Source organism: Oncorhynchus mykiss, chromosome 14 (genome assembly GCF_013265735.2).
Source record: "Oncorhynchus mykiss isolate Arlee chromosome 14, USDA_OmykA_1.1, whole genome shotgun sequence".
Lineage (NCBI taxonomy): Eukaryota > Metazoa > Chordata > Actinopteri > Salmoniformes > Salmonidae > Oncorhynchus > Oncorhynchus mykiss.
The window spans coordinates 4,182,709-4,198,875 of NC_048578.1; the positions used below are offsets into that span (position 1 = coordinate 4,182,709).

Below are 16,167 nucleotides of genomic sequence, written 5' to 3' on the forward strand. Positions count from 1 at the left end.
GGATGCACGATATATCGGAATCGGACGATATTAGCTAAAGATGCCAACATCGGTATCAGCCCGAAGTCTAGTTTAACAGCGATGTTAAAAACTGATGTCAAAGCTGCCGTGCATACCTATGTGACGTGATGACGCCACGTACAATTTTGCTCTGCACGTGCAACACAGCATCCCTAACCTAGCCTACAATGTCTCATTTGTGGATCGAGTAGTCAACAAGTCGAGCAGTCATTTGAAAGAGTAAGAACATTTCTGCGAGACAACTCAAAGGCGAAATCCATTAAAGCCAAGATAATTGAGTTCATTGCCCTTGACAATCAACCATTCTCTGTCATGGGTGATATTGGCTTTCTGGTTGACTGGTCGAGCACCGGTACACACTACCAAGTGTGCTATTTTTCAGATGTTGCTATACCGGATTTACACAGCTTCATGACATACATACTATGGAATGCCGTTTGGGTCTTTGCGTGTCAAAAAAGGTACAGTAGCACTGTCAAAGCTGTACAAAAAAGTCTGTAAACACCGGCCACGAACAATGTGTTTTCAATACCGCGTTGGTAATAAAACATCATTTGTTCGACCGCAACTTCTGGGGTAGCTAGCTTTAGCTTGGTACCTAGCTAGCACCAATACATCCCGCCTGAAAACAATGACTAATAGAAACTGCAGTAATTTTCATTATTCTTAGCAATGATTTAGGAATCATTGTGACTAAGTATTAGCTAGGTTGCCACTTGTTGTTCACCTATTGTAATTGAACTTCAGTTCATGAAAATAAATAGCTAGCCAGCTACTTAACCCAGTTGCCCAAAGCTAACGTTATAAGCAGCGAGTTAGCTTCATTTGGCTAGTGAGGCTCGACCGGACCGGGTTATGTGTTGTGAAGCTAGCCACAATAAGGATTAGGCACAATAGTGGACTTTGCGGTTTGCCTTCAAAATAAAAGTATGTCATTGACAGTGATGCAAATGAATACAAATAGTAGAATTATGCCATAATTTTATTTTGAAGACTAACCGCAAAGTCCACTATTGTGGCTAATCCTTATTGTGGCTAGCTTCACACAGATGTGTCCGACCACCATTCATCAAATAAGAACCGTCTTATAAATTAGGGTTATTTTAGATGATGACACCTAGCTATATAGTTAGCTAGCTAACTATAGCTACTGAAACAGATTGTCGTTTTGCTATGTTTTTGGGGAAGAACATTGTTTGCATCCATGAGCTAGCTAGCTTTTTTTTTAATGACCAGCACTGTAGGTGCGCGAGACAACTTTACCAGCATCATAGCATACGTATCGATGAATCATTGTGACATACAGTGCCTTGCAAAAGTATTCATCCCCCAACTGGCAGATTCATTAAATAGTACCCGCAAAACACCAGTCTCAACGTCAACAGTGAAGAGGCAACTTCGGGATGCTGGCCTTTTGGCAGAGTTGCAAAGAAAAGCCATATCTCAGACTGGCCAATAAAAATAAAAGATTAAGATGGGCAAAAGAACACAGACACTGGACCGAGGAACTCTGCCTAGAAGTCCAGCATCCCAGAGTCGACCCTCTTCACTGTTGAAATTGAGACTGGTGTTTTGCTGGTACTATTTCATGAAGCTGTCAGTTAAGGTCTCGTGAGGCGTCTGTTTCTCAAACTAAACACTCTAATGTTCTTATCCTCTTGCTCAGTTGTGCGCCGGGGCCTCCCACTCCTCTTTCTATTCTGTTTAGCGCCCGTTTGCACTGTTCTATGACGGGAGTAGTACACAGCGTTGTACCCGATCCTAAGTTTCTTGGCAATTTCTCACATGGAATAGCCTTCATTTCTCAGAACAAGAATAGAGTGATGAGTTTCAGAAGAAAGTTCTTTGTTTCTGGCCATTTAGAGCCTGTAATCAAACCCACAAAAGATTGATTGAAGAAATGAACAATGAAACAGCACAGCAAGTAAGTGAAATAAATCGTTTTTGATTATGTTTTACTGGTAATGGGGACATTTGTAAATGCCAAAAACTTTTTGTGTGTGTGTGTAACCTTTTATTTAACTATGCAAGTCAGTTAAGAACAAATTCTTATTTACTATTTTCTGCATTGTATAATAATAGTGAAATAACATACGGAATCATGTAGTAACCAAAAACTGTTAAACAAATTATTAAAAGTTGCCTTGATGACAGCTTTGCACACTCTTGGCATTCTCTCAACCAGCTTCACCTGGAATGATTTTCCAACAGTCTTGAAGGAGTTCCCACATGCTGAGCACTTGTTGGCTGCTTTTCCTTGATTCTTTGGTCCAAATCATCCCAAACCATCTCAATTGGGTTGAGGTCAGGTGATTGTGAAGGCCAGGTCATCTGATGCAGCACTCCATCACTCTCCTTGTTGGTCTAATGGCCCTTACATAGCCTGGAGGTGTGTTGGGTCATTGTCCTGTTGAAAAACAAATGATAGTCCCACTAAGCGCAAACCAGATGGGATGGTGTATCGCTGCAGAATGCTGTGGTAGCCATGCTGGTTAAGTGTGCCTTGAATTCAAAATAAATCACTGACAGTGTCACCAGCAAAGCACACCCACACCTCCTCCTCCAAGCTTCACGGTGGGAACCACACATGCGGAGATCATCCGTTCACCTACTCTCTCACAAAGGAACGTTGGTTGGAACCAAAATCTCAAATTTGGACTCATCAGACCAAAGGACAGATTTACGCTCGTGTTTCTTGGCCCAAGCAAGTCTCTTATTCTTATTGGTGTCTTTTAATGGTGGTTTCTTTGAAGCAATTCGACCATGAAGGCCTGATTCACACAGTCTCCTCTGAACAGTTGATGTTGAGATGTCTGTTACTTGAACTCTGTGAAGCATTTATTTGGGCTGCAATTTCTGAGACTGGTAACTCTCTAATGAACTTATCCTCTGCAGCAGAGGTAACTCTGGGTCTTCCTTTCCTGTGGCGGTCCTCATGAGAGCCATGGTTGAGAGCCATGGTTTCTTCAAGTGTGACTTAAAATGTTCTGGATTGACTGACCTCATGAAGCTGGTTGAGAGAATGCCAAGAATGTGCAAAGCTGTCATCAAGGCAAAGGGTGGCTACTTTGAAGAATAACAAATATAAAAATAGAAAATATATTTTGATTTGTTTTACACTTTTTTGGTTACTAGATACAGTGCCTTGCGAAAGTATTCGGCCCCCTTGAACTTTGCGACCTTTTGCCACATTTCAGGCTTCAAACATAAAGATATAAAACTGTATTTTTTTGTGAGGAATCAACAACAAGTGGGACACAATCATGAAGTGGAACGACATTTATTGGATATTTCAAACTTTTTTAACAAATCAAAAACTGAAAAATTGGGCGTGCAAAATTATTCAGCCCCTTTACTTTCAGTGCAGCAAACTCTCTCCAGAAGTTCAGTGAGGATCTCTGAATGATCCAATGTTGACCTAAATGACTAATGATGATAAATACAATCCACCTGTATGTAATCAAGTCTCCGTATAAATGCATCTGCACTGTGATAGTCGCAGAGGTCCGTTAAAAGCGCAGAGAGCATCATGAAGAACAAGGAACACACCAGGCAGGTCCGAGATACTGTTGTGAAGAAGTTTAAAGCCGGATTTGGATACAAAACGATTTCCCAAGCTTTAAACATCCCAAGGAGCACTGTGCAAGCGATAATATTGAAATGGAAGGAGTATCAGACCACTGCAAATCTACCAAGACCTGGCCGTCCCTCTAAACTTTCAGCTCATACAAGGAGAAGACTGATGAGAGATTCAGCCAAGAGGCCCATGATCACTCTGGATGAACTGCAGAGATCTACAGCTGAGGTGGGAGACTCTGTCCATAGGACAACAATCAGTCGTATATTGCACAAATATGGCCTTTATGGAAGAGTGGCAAGAAGAAAGCCATTTCTTAAAGATATCCATAAAAAGTGTTGTTTAAAGTTTGCCACAAGACACCTGGAAGACACACCAAACATGTGGAAGAAGGTGCTCTGGTCAGATGAAACCAAAAATGAACTTTTTGGCAACAATGCAAAACGTTATGTTTGGCGTAAAAGCAACACAGCTGAACACACCATCCCCACTGTCAAACATGGTGGTGGCAGCATCATGGTTTGGGCCTGCTTTTCTTCAGCAGGGACAGGGAAGATGGTTAAAATTGATGGGAAGATGGATGGAGCGAAATACAGGACCATTCTGGAAGAGAACCTGATGGAGTCTGCAAAAGACCTGAGACTGGGACGGAGATTTGTCTTCCAACAAGACAATGATCCAAAATATAAAGCAAAATCAACAATGGAATGGTTCAAAAATAAACATATCCAGGTGTTAGAATGGCCAAGTCGAAGTCCAGACCTGAATCCAATCGAGAATCTGTTTAATGAACTGAAAACTGCTGTTCACAAATGCTCTCCATCCAACCTCACTGAGCTTGAGCTGTTTTGCAAGGAGGAATGGGAAAAAAATTCAGTCTCTCGATGTGCAAAACTGATAGAGACAAACCCCAAGCGACTTACAGCTGTAATCGCAGCAAAAGGTGGCGCTACAAAGTATTAACTTAAGGGGGCTGAATAATTTTGCACGCCCAATTTTTCAGTTTTTGATTTGTTAAAAAAGTTTGAAATATCCAATAAATGTCGTTCCACTTCATGATTGTGTCCCACTTGTTGTTGATTCCTCACAAAAAAATACAGTTTTATATCTTTATGTTTGAAGCCTGAAATGTGGCAAAAGGTCGCAAAGTTCAAGGGGGCCGAATACTTTCGCAAGGCACTGTAATTCCATGTGTTATTTCATAGTTGTGATGTCTTCACTATTATTCTACAATGTAGAAAATAGTAAAAATAAAGATAAACCCTTGAATAAGTAGGTGAAGGGGCAAGTTACTACATCTGCATGGAAGGGTAGTAACTTTTCACGTTTCACAATCCGTTACCATGAATGTGAGGCCAGTCGTGTGACGTTTCTGTAGGATTAGCAAAAGACTCCAGGGATGTGAGGGAAATGTGAATGTTGGTGAAATTAGTAAGTCATTTTGTCCTCTCGTCTAGCAGTGAATTCACCCTGTGCTGTGCTGCCGACTGACACCGACACCTGTCCTGAAATATTCTACGGCACCACTTACAAAACACCAGGGAATTTTCAGCACACGATACCTCAGGTATTTGTCCGGCGGGTCCAGAGGGCTATTTTCTCTCTATATCACTGGCATTAATAATTAAACCACTAGCCTTGATGTTGTGGACTGTTCAGGGCTAGCTAACGATCTCTTGCGACACTAGTTGGAAACGTACTGGGGCACTTTCATCAAAGGTGCACATCCGTCACTGGTGAATCGTGTGTGTGTGCCACTGCCAGGGGCTTCCATTAGTGGAGTAGCGTGGATGACAGCGGAGCGTCAACAGCGCAGAGCACCCCCCCCGTCTTCTGGTGTCCCGCAGGGGTACTGAGCTGTGAAGGGGACATTCCTTTCTTTCGCCCCAATTCCTCCCTTCCTACACCAATGCCAGCCCTCTCTCCTCTCCTCTGTGGACTGTCACGGGGGACACCTAGTCAGTGGGTGGACACTTCCTGATGACATGAGGTGAGATGGGAGGAGGTGGGACTGGACCCAAGAGGGGAGAGGGGCCTCGAGATGGATCACCTGGTGTCTCTTTCCACTGATCACCACGTACGGCACAAAGTCCTAAGAGGACCTCTTTCACAATCCCTCTTTCACTGTTTCCCTCCTCTACCTCTCCTATCTTCTTGGAGAGGACACAGTGTCACACAGTCAGTCAACAGCAGGAACATGATGCAGTGATTAACAGTACCAGGGGTTAGGGTTCTGCTCTGCCTCAGAACAATCACCAAAACAATTGCAACACGCTTCACACGCCTGCACTTGTTTGCTCTACTTTAGTTTAGCTCCTAAACCCATGACCCTTATTGATACATTTCAAACACTTATATAGTGTATCACAATTAGCAAGAGTGGTTACACATAGTTAGGAAGAAGAATCAAATAAAGACAAGCCTAACCAATCACAGGGTGTTCTGTGGGACTTCTGGCGTGAAGGTCACCATGGTGCCATAAAGAGCTCCACTGCTCGAGGTCACCCGCTCCATCCTGAGGGTGACACCAGTGTAGCGTGTCCACATCCCTCCCCTCTACAGGGAAGAAACATGGGGCCGGGATAGGCCTTCAGAGTCTGGAATCACAAGGTCACTCGTGAGATGAAGTGAACTGGACGGGAGAACGAGCTTCACAGCCATGTATTATTTACTACTATTACTGCCTCAGCAAACAAGCGTATAGTGCTGCCTGCCTGCCTGCCTGGATACAGCGGCCCCATACGAGGGGGTCTGAGACAGTTTGAACCTGCATGGCTTAAGGTTTACAGTAGAGCTGGGGAAAATGAAGCAGCCCCATGGTGGCCTATAGGCCTTGCTCTGAGAAAGAGAGAGATTGATGGAGAGTGGAGTCATTTGGTCCACATTATTCCTCCACTGGGTCTGTTTGTTTGAATTCATGTATAATCACCTTTTTGCGAAGTGTAATAAGAGAGATGAATAGAATAGTCTTGATTGTTACCTTTGTGAAGCAAGTGATTTTTACATGTGTTTGGGCTGGGGTCTTTGCTTTTGGGGACGTAGGCTTGTGTTGTGTGATTGCCATGGATCTGTGCGATAGCGGGACTGGCAGAGACCAGGCTGTTTGTGGAAATCTCAAAGGAAGATGCTCTTTGATCGGACAGCTGTGAAGTTCAAAGGACTAGCGCCTTGTCTGATGAGAGAACGCGTGTCCTTTTGTAGTCGCCCATGTCCTTTTTAACCGGAGCTGCTGTTCTCTCTGATAAGATAGGCTGCACCGATGACACACACACACCATTTTACAAAAAGAAATGGCCAAGTTAACGAAAGCCAGATTTGTGTAACTATTATTTTTAGCCAGTCAGTGGGCTTGTCTTGAGTTGACTGTATTTGGTGATTGATTGAGGAAGTCAAGCAGCCTAGCTGGGTTTAGTGCAGAATCTGCAGACGCTTTTCTCTGTCACTGTTTTACTCAGATGAGGTTTTTCTACCAAATATGGCAGTGGAGCTGGGGAGTCACATGCTGCTAGAGCCTCACAGTTCACTGACGTGGTTCTCATAGTCCCTGTTGTTTCAACAGTGTTTCAACAGGGTTATTCCACTGGGTAAACAAGTGTGCACCTCTAATCTCTTCCAATCATTTTCTTGGAAAAAAATGTACCGCTAACCAACACAACACCAATGTCAGATCTGCTCATGATGATTTACTCACACTATAAATGTTGTAACTGTATCATGGTGAAATAATGTTAGAGTTCACCGATTTCTCCACTAAAGTCTCGTCTCCAAAGGGAAAAATAGCCAACTCTGTAAGCTTTTAAGCTTTTTAAAATGTATTTAGTCAAGCTAGGAGGATCTTTTTTAGGGTTGTTGTGTCAAGGCAGAGCTGAGACTGTCTGCCATCTGTCAACTAAATGTTAAATGTGAACGTCCATTTCTGTGTGATGTTTTTCTCTATAACTCAATTAGACAGAAGAAAGCCTATAAGACCCTGCAAATACAAGCAAACAGCAGTGGACTTAAAAACCATTACAGTAGTGTAATTCCTAACATTCTTTTAACCCTTAGAACAGTAATAGCTAAACCACTAAGCCCAGTTATCTTCTCACATTCAGTTATCTCCTCACATTCAGTTAAGCTCCCTCCCACAACAGCTATTCTGATTGACAGCACCTGCCCTTTTGCCTACTTCACCCAGGCACCCAAAATGGTAATGGAGGAAAGATAGCAGCCAGCGAGTCTCCCGGGCTGGACAGTCCAACGACGCTGCCCGGTCTCTAGTACTATTCTGTCTTTCTGTGTGAATGTGTGGAATTTAAGAGGCTAATTTGGCAAGACGTGCTACTGTTAGGCAGGCTGTCAGTCAGTGCTGCTAAGGCTAAAGCCAATTGATGTTTCCCAATATGCATACTACCATGCTCCACACTCTCATGCGCCCAAGTTCGTTCTCCGACCACGTTCTCTTGGGTACTTTTCTTGTGAGGGCGAGAGTGTGGAGAATGCATAAAACAATACATTTGAGCAGCACTCCCACTCCCCACTACTGTATTAACTCACGCTTCACCTCCCCATTCACTGAACCTTCTTCCAGCCAGGACAATGGGAACAAAGCATATGTTTTACTTCATAATTATCAGCTAGACATGTGAATCTTAATAATCTAGCTAGCCAGCTATTTAAACAGGCAATAATGACCTAAAGCTAATGTGTTGCAAGGTAGACATACATTTTTTGTAGGCAATTACCAATTCTTCGTAGCTAGCTAGCCATTTAGTCCTATTGACTTACTATGGACTGACCCATTCACTGAACCATCTTCCAAGCAGGACAACCATGGCAATGGAGACAAAACAAGATATACACAAAGCAACTGTTTTACTTCATAACAATCAGCTAGCTATATGTGAATCGTAATAATGTAGTTAACCAGATAGTTTAACATGCAAAGAAATACCAATATTATGCAAGATATATGTCAGTTCTTTGTGGGTAGCGAGCTCACATTTCTTTGTGGCTATCTGGCTAGCTAACAGTACTAGTAGCTAGCCAGTGAGCCCTATTGACTTATTATGGGCTTGTGATCTACGGTACGTAGGCAGGTAAACATGCCAAAATTATCACAGCATGTATTTATTAACGTATCAAATAAAATATTGGAGATTATGAGATGTGAATAGGCAACATTTCATTCCAAAGTTGGAGTCTATTTTCTCTTGCTTCAGCTCAAATAATGGCCGCCATTGATTTCAAAATCTTTTGCGCAATTTTTTACATGGTTGCGTCATATTTCTTTGTATACTTTCTGTTGAAGCTTGCATCGCCGCATGCTTCAAAATATGTACAAAAGGAGTACGCATTCAAGAAGTGCCCGCTGTGTCCATTTTGCATACTTTGATTTGGACTCATACTCCGACCCTCGCTCGCTCCGGTTTGCTAGTATGAATTTTGAGGAACACCCAATGTGTCCAGAGTGAGTCGTGATGATGAGCGCTGAAGGAAATCCTTTCTCGGTTGTCTGAGGTGAGGTGAACAGGAGGAAATGGCTGCCTTGTGGTTTGCCTTCCCCATCCCCCTTCAGGCATCCGTGGCGCTCTGAATCTCTGAGAGAGAGGGAGCGTTACTCCAAGTCTCGCGCCGTGATAAAAAGTCAGCCATTTGCGGAGATAATAAAGGGATGCACACAGCAGCACGTGGCGCTCTGTGGTGCAGATGGCGTCACGACGACGTCCTGAGGCAGACACACACACAGTCAAACTGTCATGCACCTCGCCACCATCCCTTATCACAGCATGCCACGCACATGGCTTACACACAGGCGCACAGACACACACATAAACACACACACACAAACACACTCTAAAACTGCAACATTTTCTCTCAGCTCCATAAAGTTAATTTCCTGCAATTCTATGCATTTTTCCATGGCATATCTTTCCTACATACTTTATATCTGCTTTTAGTCGTTCAAAAGTTTACACTGAATGCCTTTTTCCATCCCGATTATTTGGGGTAATTAATTAATTAACCCCCCCCCCATTTTGTTTTTTCACTGTTTGGTCTTAGGGGGCCTGAAAAAACACTTAGGCGGCCCACCTAAGGATTTCAATGGCAAAACAAATATCACACACACACACACACACACACACACTGTCATGGAATCGTGCCTGGGACAGGGATCGGTGATCTTCAGGCAGTAACCCAGACGTGGCTGCATGGTGTAAATCTGCCCTGATTTATTTACGTTGACCATGTCCCTGTCAATATCAGATTGAGGAAGTCTTGGTTCATTGTTGACTGTTGTCGTGTGGGGTATGGGGCAGTGGGGGTGATTCAGCAGGGGGCTGGTTGATGAGAGCAGAGTGGAGAGAGGTGAGTAATGGGGTGGAAGTGCGGTGATGATGTGTCACAGAGACATCCCTCACCCAGTGTTTGGCGCTCAAGGACAGCAATGCTGATTATATTGGCAGTGGGCCAGCAAAGGCACAGGGGTGGGGTTTGGAGGAGGAGGGGAGGTAGGGGCACACCAGTCGTTGTGAGGTCGCTGGGGTTGTGACCGATATCTGAACACTCATCTGAAACATCGCTTAGTGTGCAACCTTAATCCGCCAGGGGCATTTCTTGGAATACACCAGAGTGTGATTCAGGTTAGCGTGGACTTACATTCATGATATGTACCCATTGATTCTTAAAGAATATAACTTATGCAGTAAGTGCCTCGTGAGCTTAGTTCAACTGTTGTACCCAATAGGAACCCAAAATATAAGCTTGTTTTACTCCGATGTTTGTAAAAGTAAATTTACAACTCTTTATAGCCTCAAAACATGGCTAAAGCTATAGTTTCGATATCAAGGATGGTCAGTCCTTGCATCCATAGCTCTGTCTATTCATTTGAGAGTGGTTGCATTTCCCCAGCCCCATTCCTCAGATTTTTACCGAAACAGTGGCGTGGAGAACGCTTTTCGATTGTTTCAACTGCTGATTGCCACTTTAAGCATGCACTCTATAACCAGAGTATGTTACCAGTAAAATAATAACCCTTTATTATGTCTCTCTCTCTTTCTCTCTCTGCACACAAACACACTAGCAGCCTTGTAATTGTGTAGCGGAATCTCGTCAACATCAGGCCAAAAGTCACCTTTAATGCACTAGCAGCTCTGATAATTACCTACCGCATAATAGCTAATGATCACTGATTTGAGACAAACTCACATGAGTCCCTGAATTAAATTGTAATTTTTAGGGTTTGCAGAAAGGCTTAGTGATTAAGGCTGGTGGTACTCTGAGTGACACTGGTGATTGTTCACAGCAGGGGGGCTGTGAGAGGGTCTAGGGTGGTGTTGGTTGGGGTCTAGGGAGCATGGAGACGATCCAGCTCCAGCCGCCTGTTCTGCCTCTGTCAGTGAGCCGGACCTTGACAGTGATAGATTGGACAGACTGCGAAAGAGAGAATGACATCTGCTGTGACCTCACAGCTCCCCCCAACATCCCTCCCTCTGGATTTATTACACCCCAGGCACACACATGCTCCCTCCGTATCTGTGTGTGTGTGTGAGGGAGAGAGAGAGAGAGTGCCTAAAATCCCTGTAATGCCGTCATGCTTTGCATCATCCTGGACCTTGTCTTTTGTTTATGGAACTAGCCGACATAGTAAAAGTCCCTATGTGAGGTCACTGATCATAGAGCGGTGGCAGTTAGCATAGTGGTTTAGAGTATTGGGCCAGTAACCGAAAGGGTCCCTTGTTCAAATCCAAGAGCCGTCTAGGTGAAAAATCTGTCGATGTGCCCTTGAGCAAGGCACTTAATCCTATTTGCTCCTGTAAATTGCTCTGGATAAGATTGCCTGCTAAGTGACTAAAATGTAATGTGAAATGTAGAACCAAGTCCTCGCCTGTCTGGTAAACCTGAACACAGGTAAGAAACTCGTGAAGGCCAATGACACATTTCAAAGGGCTTCATAATCATTAGGGGAGAAGGTAGGAGATTGTAAAGTACTGTAAAGGGGCCATCCTGACCATACCACAGCAGGGACTAACGCTAGAGCCTGTTTCTACTCAGCGATCTGCACATTAGTACCCTGTAAAGGTGCTACAGATCTGGTCACCAACGTACCAGCATACAGATGTAGGATCTTAATTCAACCAGTTTCTCACAGCAGGAAAATAATCCTACAGCAAATGGAAATGTGAATTGTGTGGATTATAATTAATGGACATTTTTTGTAGGGGTTGATACATATTTTTTTATTGCAAATCAAGTCTGAAATGTGGAAAGTACAACTTTAGAAGCCTTTTAAACCTTGAATACGCTACGAAATTTCCTGCAAGAACTGGGTGATCAAATTAAGATCCTACATCTGTATGTCCATCCAGCAGCGAATGTGAATCTGGGCCAGGCAAGTGTAATAGGCCTTAGGGGACAAGGACCACTTTCTTAGCATTTCAATTAGCTCCCTCAGGAGGGCTCCTACTGTAGCTAGTAGCCTAGTCTTGGTGTAGGAGGAGGAAAGGGAGACATAGGATCTGCCTACTGCACCGCACGACTCCACTCTGCCATAGTGTCCTTGATGCCGGGCAGGGACGGACCGGTGTGCTGCGCTGTCAATGTGCCCTTCATAGCTTGTGTTGTGCGTATCAGCAGATTTGGGCAGACAGGCCGGAGGAAAGGTGTGGCCGTCCGTGGGGGTTTAACACCGCGTCGGTCACTTAGCGCCAATCCCTGTACCTATGGCAGCCAGAGAAGTGGCTGCCCGTCTGTCTGTTCTTTTCCTACAGCACACCTCCCTTGATACCGGCAGACACACTGGCAGTGACACAGAAACAGACACAGCACCCTGCTACCAGAGCTGAGGGAGAGGGATAGATGAAGAGACACAGAGAGAGAGAGAGAGAGAGAGAGGAAGAGGAAGAGCAGGGAGTTGTGAAAAGCACCAAACGTGATGTATTTTACAATGCTGCCGGGCTTGGAGGGAGAGGGAAAGAGGGGCTGCTAAAGGAGTGGAGACATTTTTTTTTGCTTAGAAACCCCACGTCTTTCTCTCTCCCTCCTACCTCTTTCTGTGTCCTGCTCTCTCTTGCTCACTCACACATGCCCCTTCCCCTCTTTCCCTCTACCTCTTTCTGTCTCCGGCTATCTCTGACTCACTAGCGCCTGCCCCTTCCCCTCCGGTTCTCTCCCTCTCACTCTCTCACGCTTTGAGTTCTCACTGCAGTCACGTGTGTGTGTATGTGTGGTGCGCGTGCGTGGTTCGGCTAAGGATAGCAGCGTCTGCTAGGCTCCTTTTTCTCTGCCGCTGAAATGAAAGCAGCTGAATAGACCAGCTCGGTTAGCGACAGTGAAAAGATGTAAAGTCAGACATGTGTGACGGACCAACCAGCAAACCAACCACTGTTTCACCACTACAGCTCCTATCCTCCTCTGACAGACAGACACAGCTCATTCGGCTAATGAGAGGAGCGACGGTGGAGAACGTGTGTGAACTATCAGTCAGCGGGCAGACGGGCACTTTCTCCATCTGGCTCAAAGGGAGGGGCAAGGGGCTAAAGAGAAAGGTGTGACTGCACTGATCGTGCCTGAACTGACTTCAAGTTGAATCTATTCTATCTCTATTCTTTCTCATTACTCAATGTTTATTTGAACTAGGCTCCTATTTAGTGCAACAAGGCTTAACCTATAAAAACAGTCTGGTAGATGGTAGATAAGAAAATGTGTATAATAAGTTACATATTCTCTTCATGTGTCACACAGGTGCTCTTCGGGGGGTTATTACTGTATTTGTCTCCTAGCAATGCTTTTGTTTAGGCATCCCTTGATTTCACCATGGAATGAATGCCTGAGTGAAAGTCCGTCGAAGGAAGAATGGGTCAAGGTGTAGCCTAGTCTCAACAGCTTATCTGGATGTGTCTGACAGACCTCTTTAGTGGCACTACTACCACCGCCCTCCCTCATGACTGGCTGCCAAGCAAGTTCAAGCTTCACAATCAAAGCAAATTGGAAGGTTTTTTGTGGAAGGCAAGGCGCCCTTTGCGTCGCCCCCTCCCACCCTGATTTCAATAGAAGTCGTTGACTGTGAAAGGGCGTCCATTCTTTATTCTTATCATCAACCCAGGTCCATGATAAATGATTAAAGGGAGAAGGTGCCTGATGTTTTCTCTGCTTACACCCACTGTGGTGAATAGGAGGTATTTGTAGTATTCTTCTGTCCATTTGAAAGGACCAAATCTATCCGTCAAACTTCAGCACTTTTATTGGACTGGCCATGCAGGGAACAACACCGCAAACACGGCCTCTTTCTCTAGTACTAATGGATTTGTGCCAGGGCTCGGTACTCTTTTGAGTTTTGTCTCGGTCTGCATGCTCTCTAGATGGATCGAGGTATATACACTGTTCTCAGTTCAGTGAATATGGCCTAATGTGGACAGGCTCATAAGAGAGAGAGGGTGCAGGCTACTACCGGGTAGCTTAGCTTTTAGTGTAGCTTTACTGTGTTCACTAGGGAAAGGGGATCCTCTCCAATTAGAAATGAGTCAGGCCAAGGTGAGGCGGTGCACTGTGTGGAATACGACACGATGGCCCCCACCGCCCGTCGTCTCCTCACGAGTTTCAGATGCTCAAATATCTCTGGTGGTGAGAAGGGGGGGGGCTCTGTTTCCACCCATCTGTGCAAGAGTCCGGATATTTAGCACCCCGAAGGTCTGACCTTTTGGAGTGGCAAGGTGCTGAGAGACACCACAGGGATGTGATGGGACTGGCACATTGTATTCCCACCAGCCCGTCCCTCTGAGGTGAAATAGCAGGTACAGAAGCAAGCAGCAGGTTGACCATCATCACATGAGTTCAGAGTGACTTCCATGGGTGCTCCAATCACATTTAGAATTACAGTTGCTCAGTTGTCACTAGTTTCCAGGGAGTAAACTGTTTGTTATTGTTAAATTGTGTTGAAAATACATCTGCAATGTTGTCCTCTAGGAAAATACCATCATATTCCACACATAGTAGTCTGAATGCACTGAAGTATAAACAGAGAAGGATTTGTCTTGGTCACCTGCCAAGAAGAGAATTCATCACAATTTCTCAGAAAATGTAATTAATTTGGTTGGAACGCATGTGGCTTTGAAATGGCATGTCTAGGAGTACACACATAATCTACACTAAAAGACTATCAGATCAGACCCCTTGCTTCACAAAGCTCATTAGTCTGTTAGCTTTATGACACGTGCGGTTCACAGGAGCTACTTTTTTTTGGGGGGGGGGGGGCATCCAACTGTGCTCTAATAGGCCTACATACAGCCGGGTTGATTGATGAATGGATTAGTCCATAGACCAATCAGATATGATCCAATTCCTAAACTCTGGAAAGTAATGCCAGACGACTGGAACAGGGGCTCCCATTCACGGCTTAGCTTACCTTGGTGAGGCATTTGTGCGCCGTACATTTCATACAGGAGATGTATCCTGCGGTTTAAAAGGATACATGTACATGGATTTTAGATGGCTGGAAGGACCTGATTAGCCCTTTCCCTCCATTAAGGGGGTCCCTGATGGGGAATGTGCCATTTCACCCAGAGGGAACTGGTCGTTAGCGGGGTACATCATCGGGGTTACAGCCAGGACAACCCTCCTGCCCACTAACCCCCCCCTGCCCCTAACCCCCCCTGCTCTGCCGGTCCGCAGTCACGACCTTCTGTCCCTTCCTCTGTCTAGGTGCAGTGCTCAGCACATGTTAAGCTGGTGCAACGTCTTTAACATGACAGCCCGCTCTACCATAGACAGGAGGAAAACGGAAGTGGAAAAGAAATCTTGCCCTGCAGTAATTACCCCTTAAAGACCTTAACTGTTGGCTTAGCCTGGAAGATTCATTAGTGGCCAAAAACAGGTTGCCTGATAACCTCCTCTGAGTTGAGTGCTAGGCTAAATCATAGCCATGCCTAGCTAGCCCAGCAGTTTTTCCGCTGCAGCCGCGTCACAGAGAAATAGATGGTACACGAGGCGCCCTTTGAAGATGCTGAAACGGTCCATATGTACTTTTCCTCCGCAAACAAAACGAGTGATGAGTAGAAATATCTGACAAACCCATAGTAGAATAGTTTATCTATTTACCTAGTCGACTTGTTGTTGTGTGTTCTATGCCAGAGAATTATTCCTCTCGAGGTGCATTCAAGTTACAAGTGCCATAGGGAGAGAATTCCCAGAATTGAATAAAGGCTTCAAAGATAGGCTACTCAAACCTCTACCAGCCGCACCGGTTTACACCTTATATGTCCTGCGTGTGGTCTAATGAGCAAAAGCCTGAATTAATATGATAGTTTACTGAGTTATTGAAAACGGCGCACAAGCCCACCGCGGCAACAAGCCCCCCCCCCCCCCCCCCCCCCCACACACACACACACACACTTCTACACAGAGGAAACAATATTAAGCTTAGGCTATAACTGAGTTCAGTTAGTACAGTGTCTTCCTGTGTACCATTTCCCGAGGCCAACGGCTCTGTGCTTTAAATAATACATACCTGTCAGTATCTCTCTGTTATTCCAGACCTAGTCATAATTTTAAAAAGAAGACAGTTCAACAGCCTTAGGCATAGGAGGGAGTCA

The 16,167-nt window shown here is 44.8% G+C and overlaps 1 protein-coding gene across 2 annotated transcripts in view; it reads left to right on the forward strand.

Moving 5' to 3' along the window:
* Positions 1-16,167, forward strand: part of LOC110488579 (peroxisome proliferator-activated receptor gamma coactivator 1-beta) — a 66,781-nt gene that overhangs the window by 15,081 nt on the left and 35,533 nt on the right. Inside the window, exon 1 of one of the 2 annotated variants that reach the window (XM_036942713.1) lies at positions 12,831-13,125. The exons of the other annotated variant lie outside the window; for it this stretch is intronic. Within the exon in view, the coding sequence (XP_036798608.1) occupies positions 12,931-13,125 (195 nt within the window). The 5' untranslated portion in view covers positions 12,831-12,930. Of the gene's footprint in view, positions 1-12,830; positions 13,126-16,167 lie in introns of those variants that run through there. 2 annotated transcript variants of the gene reach the window in all.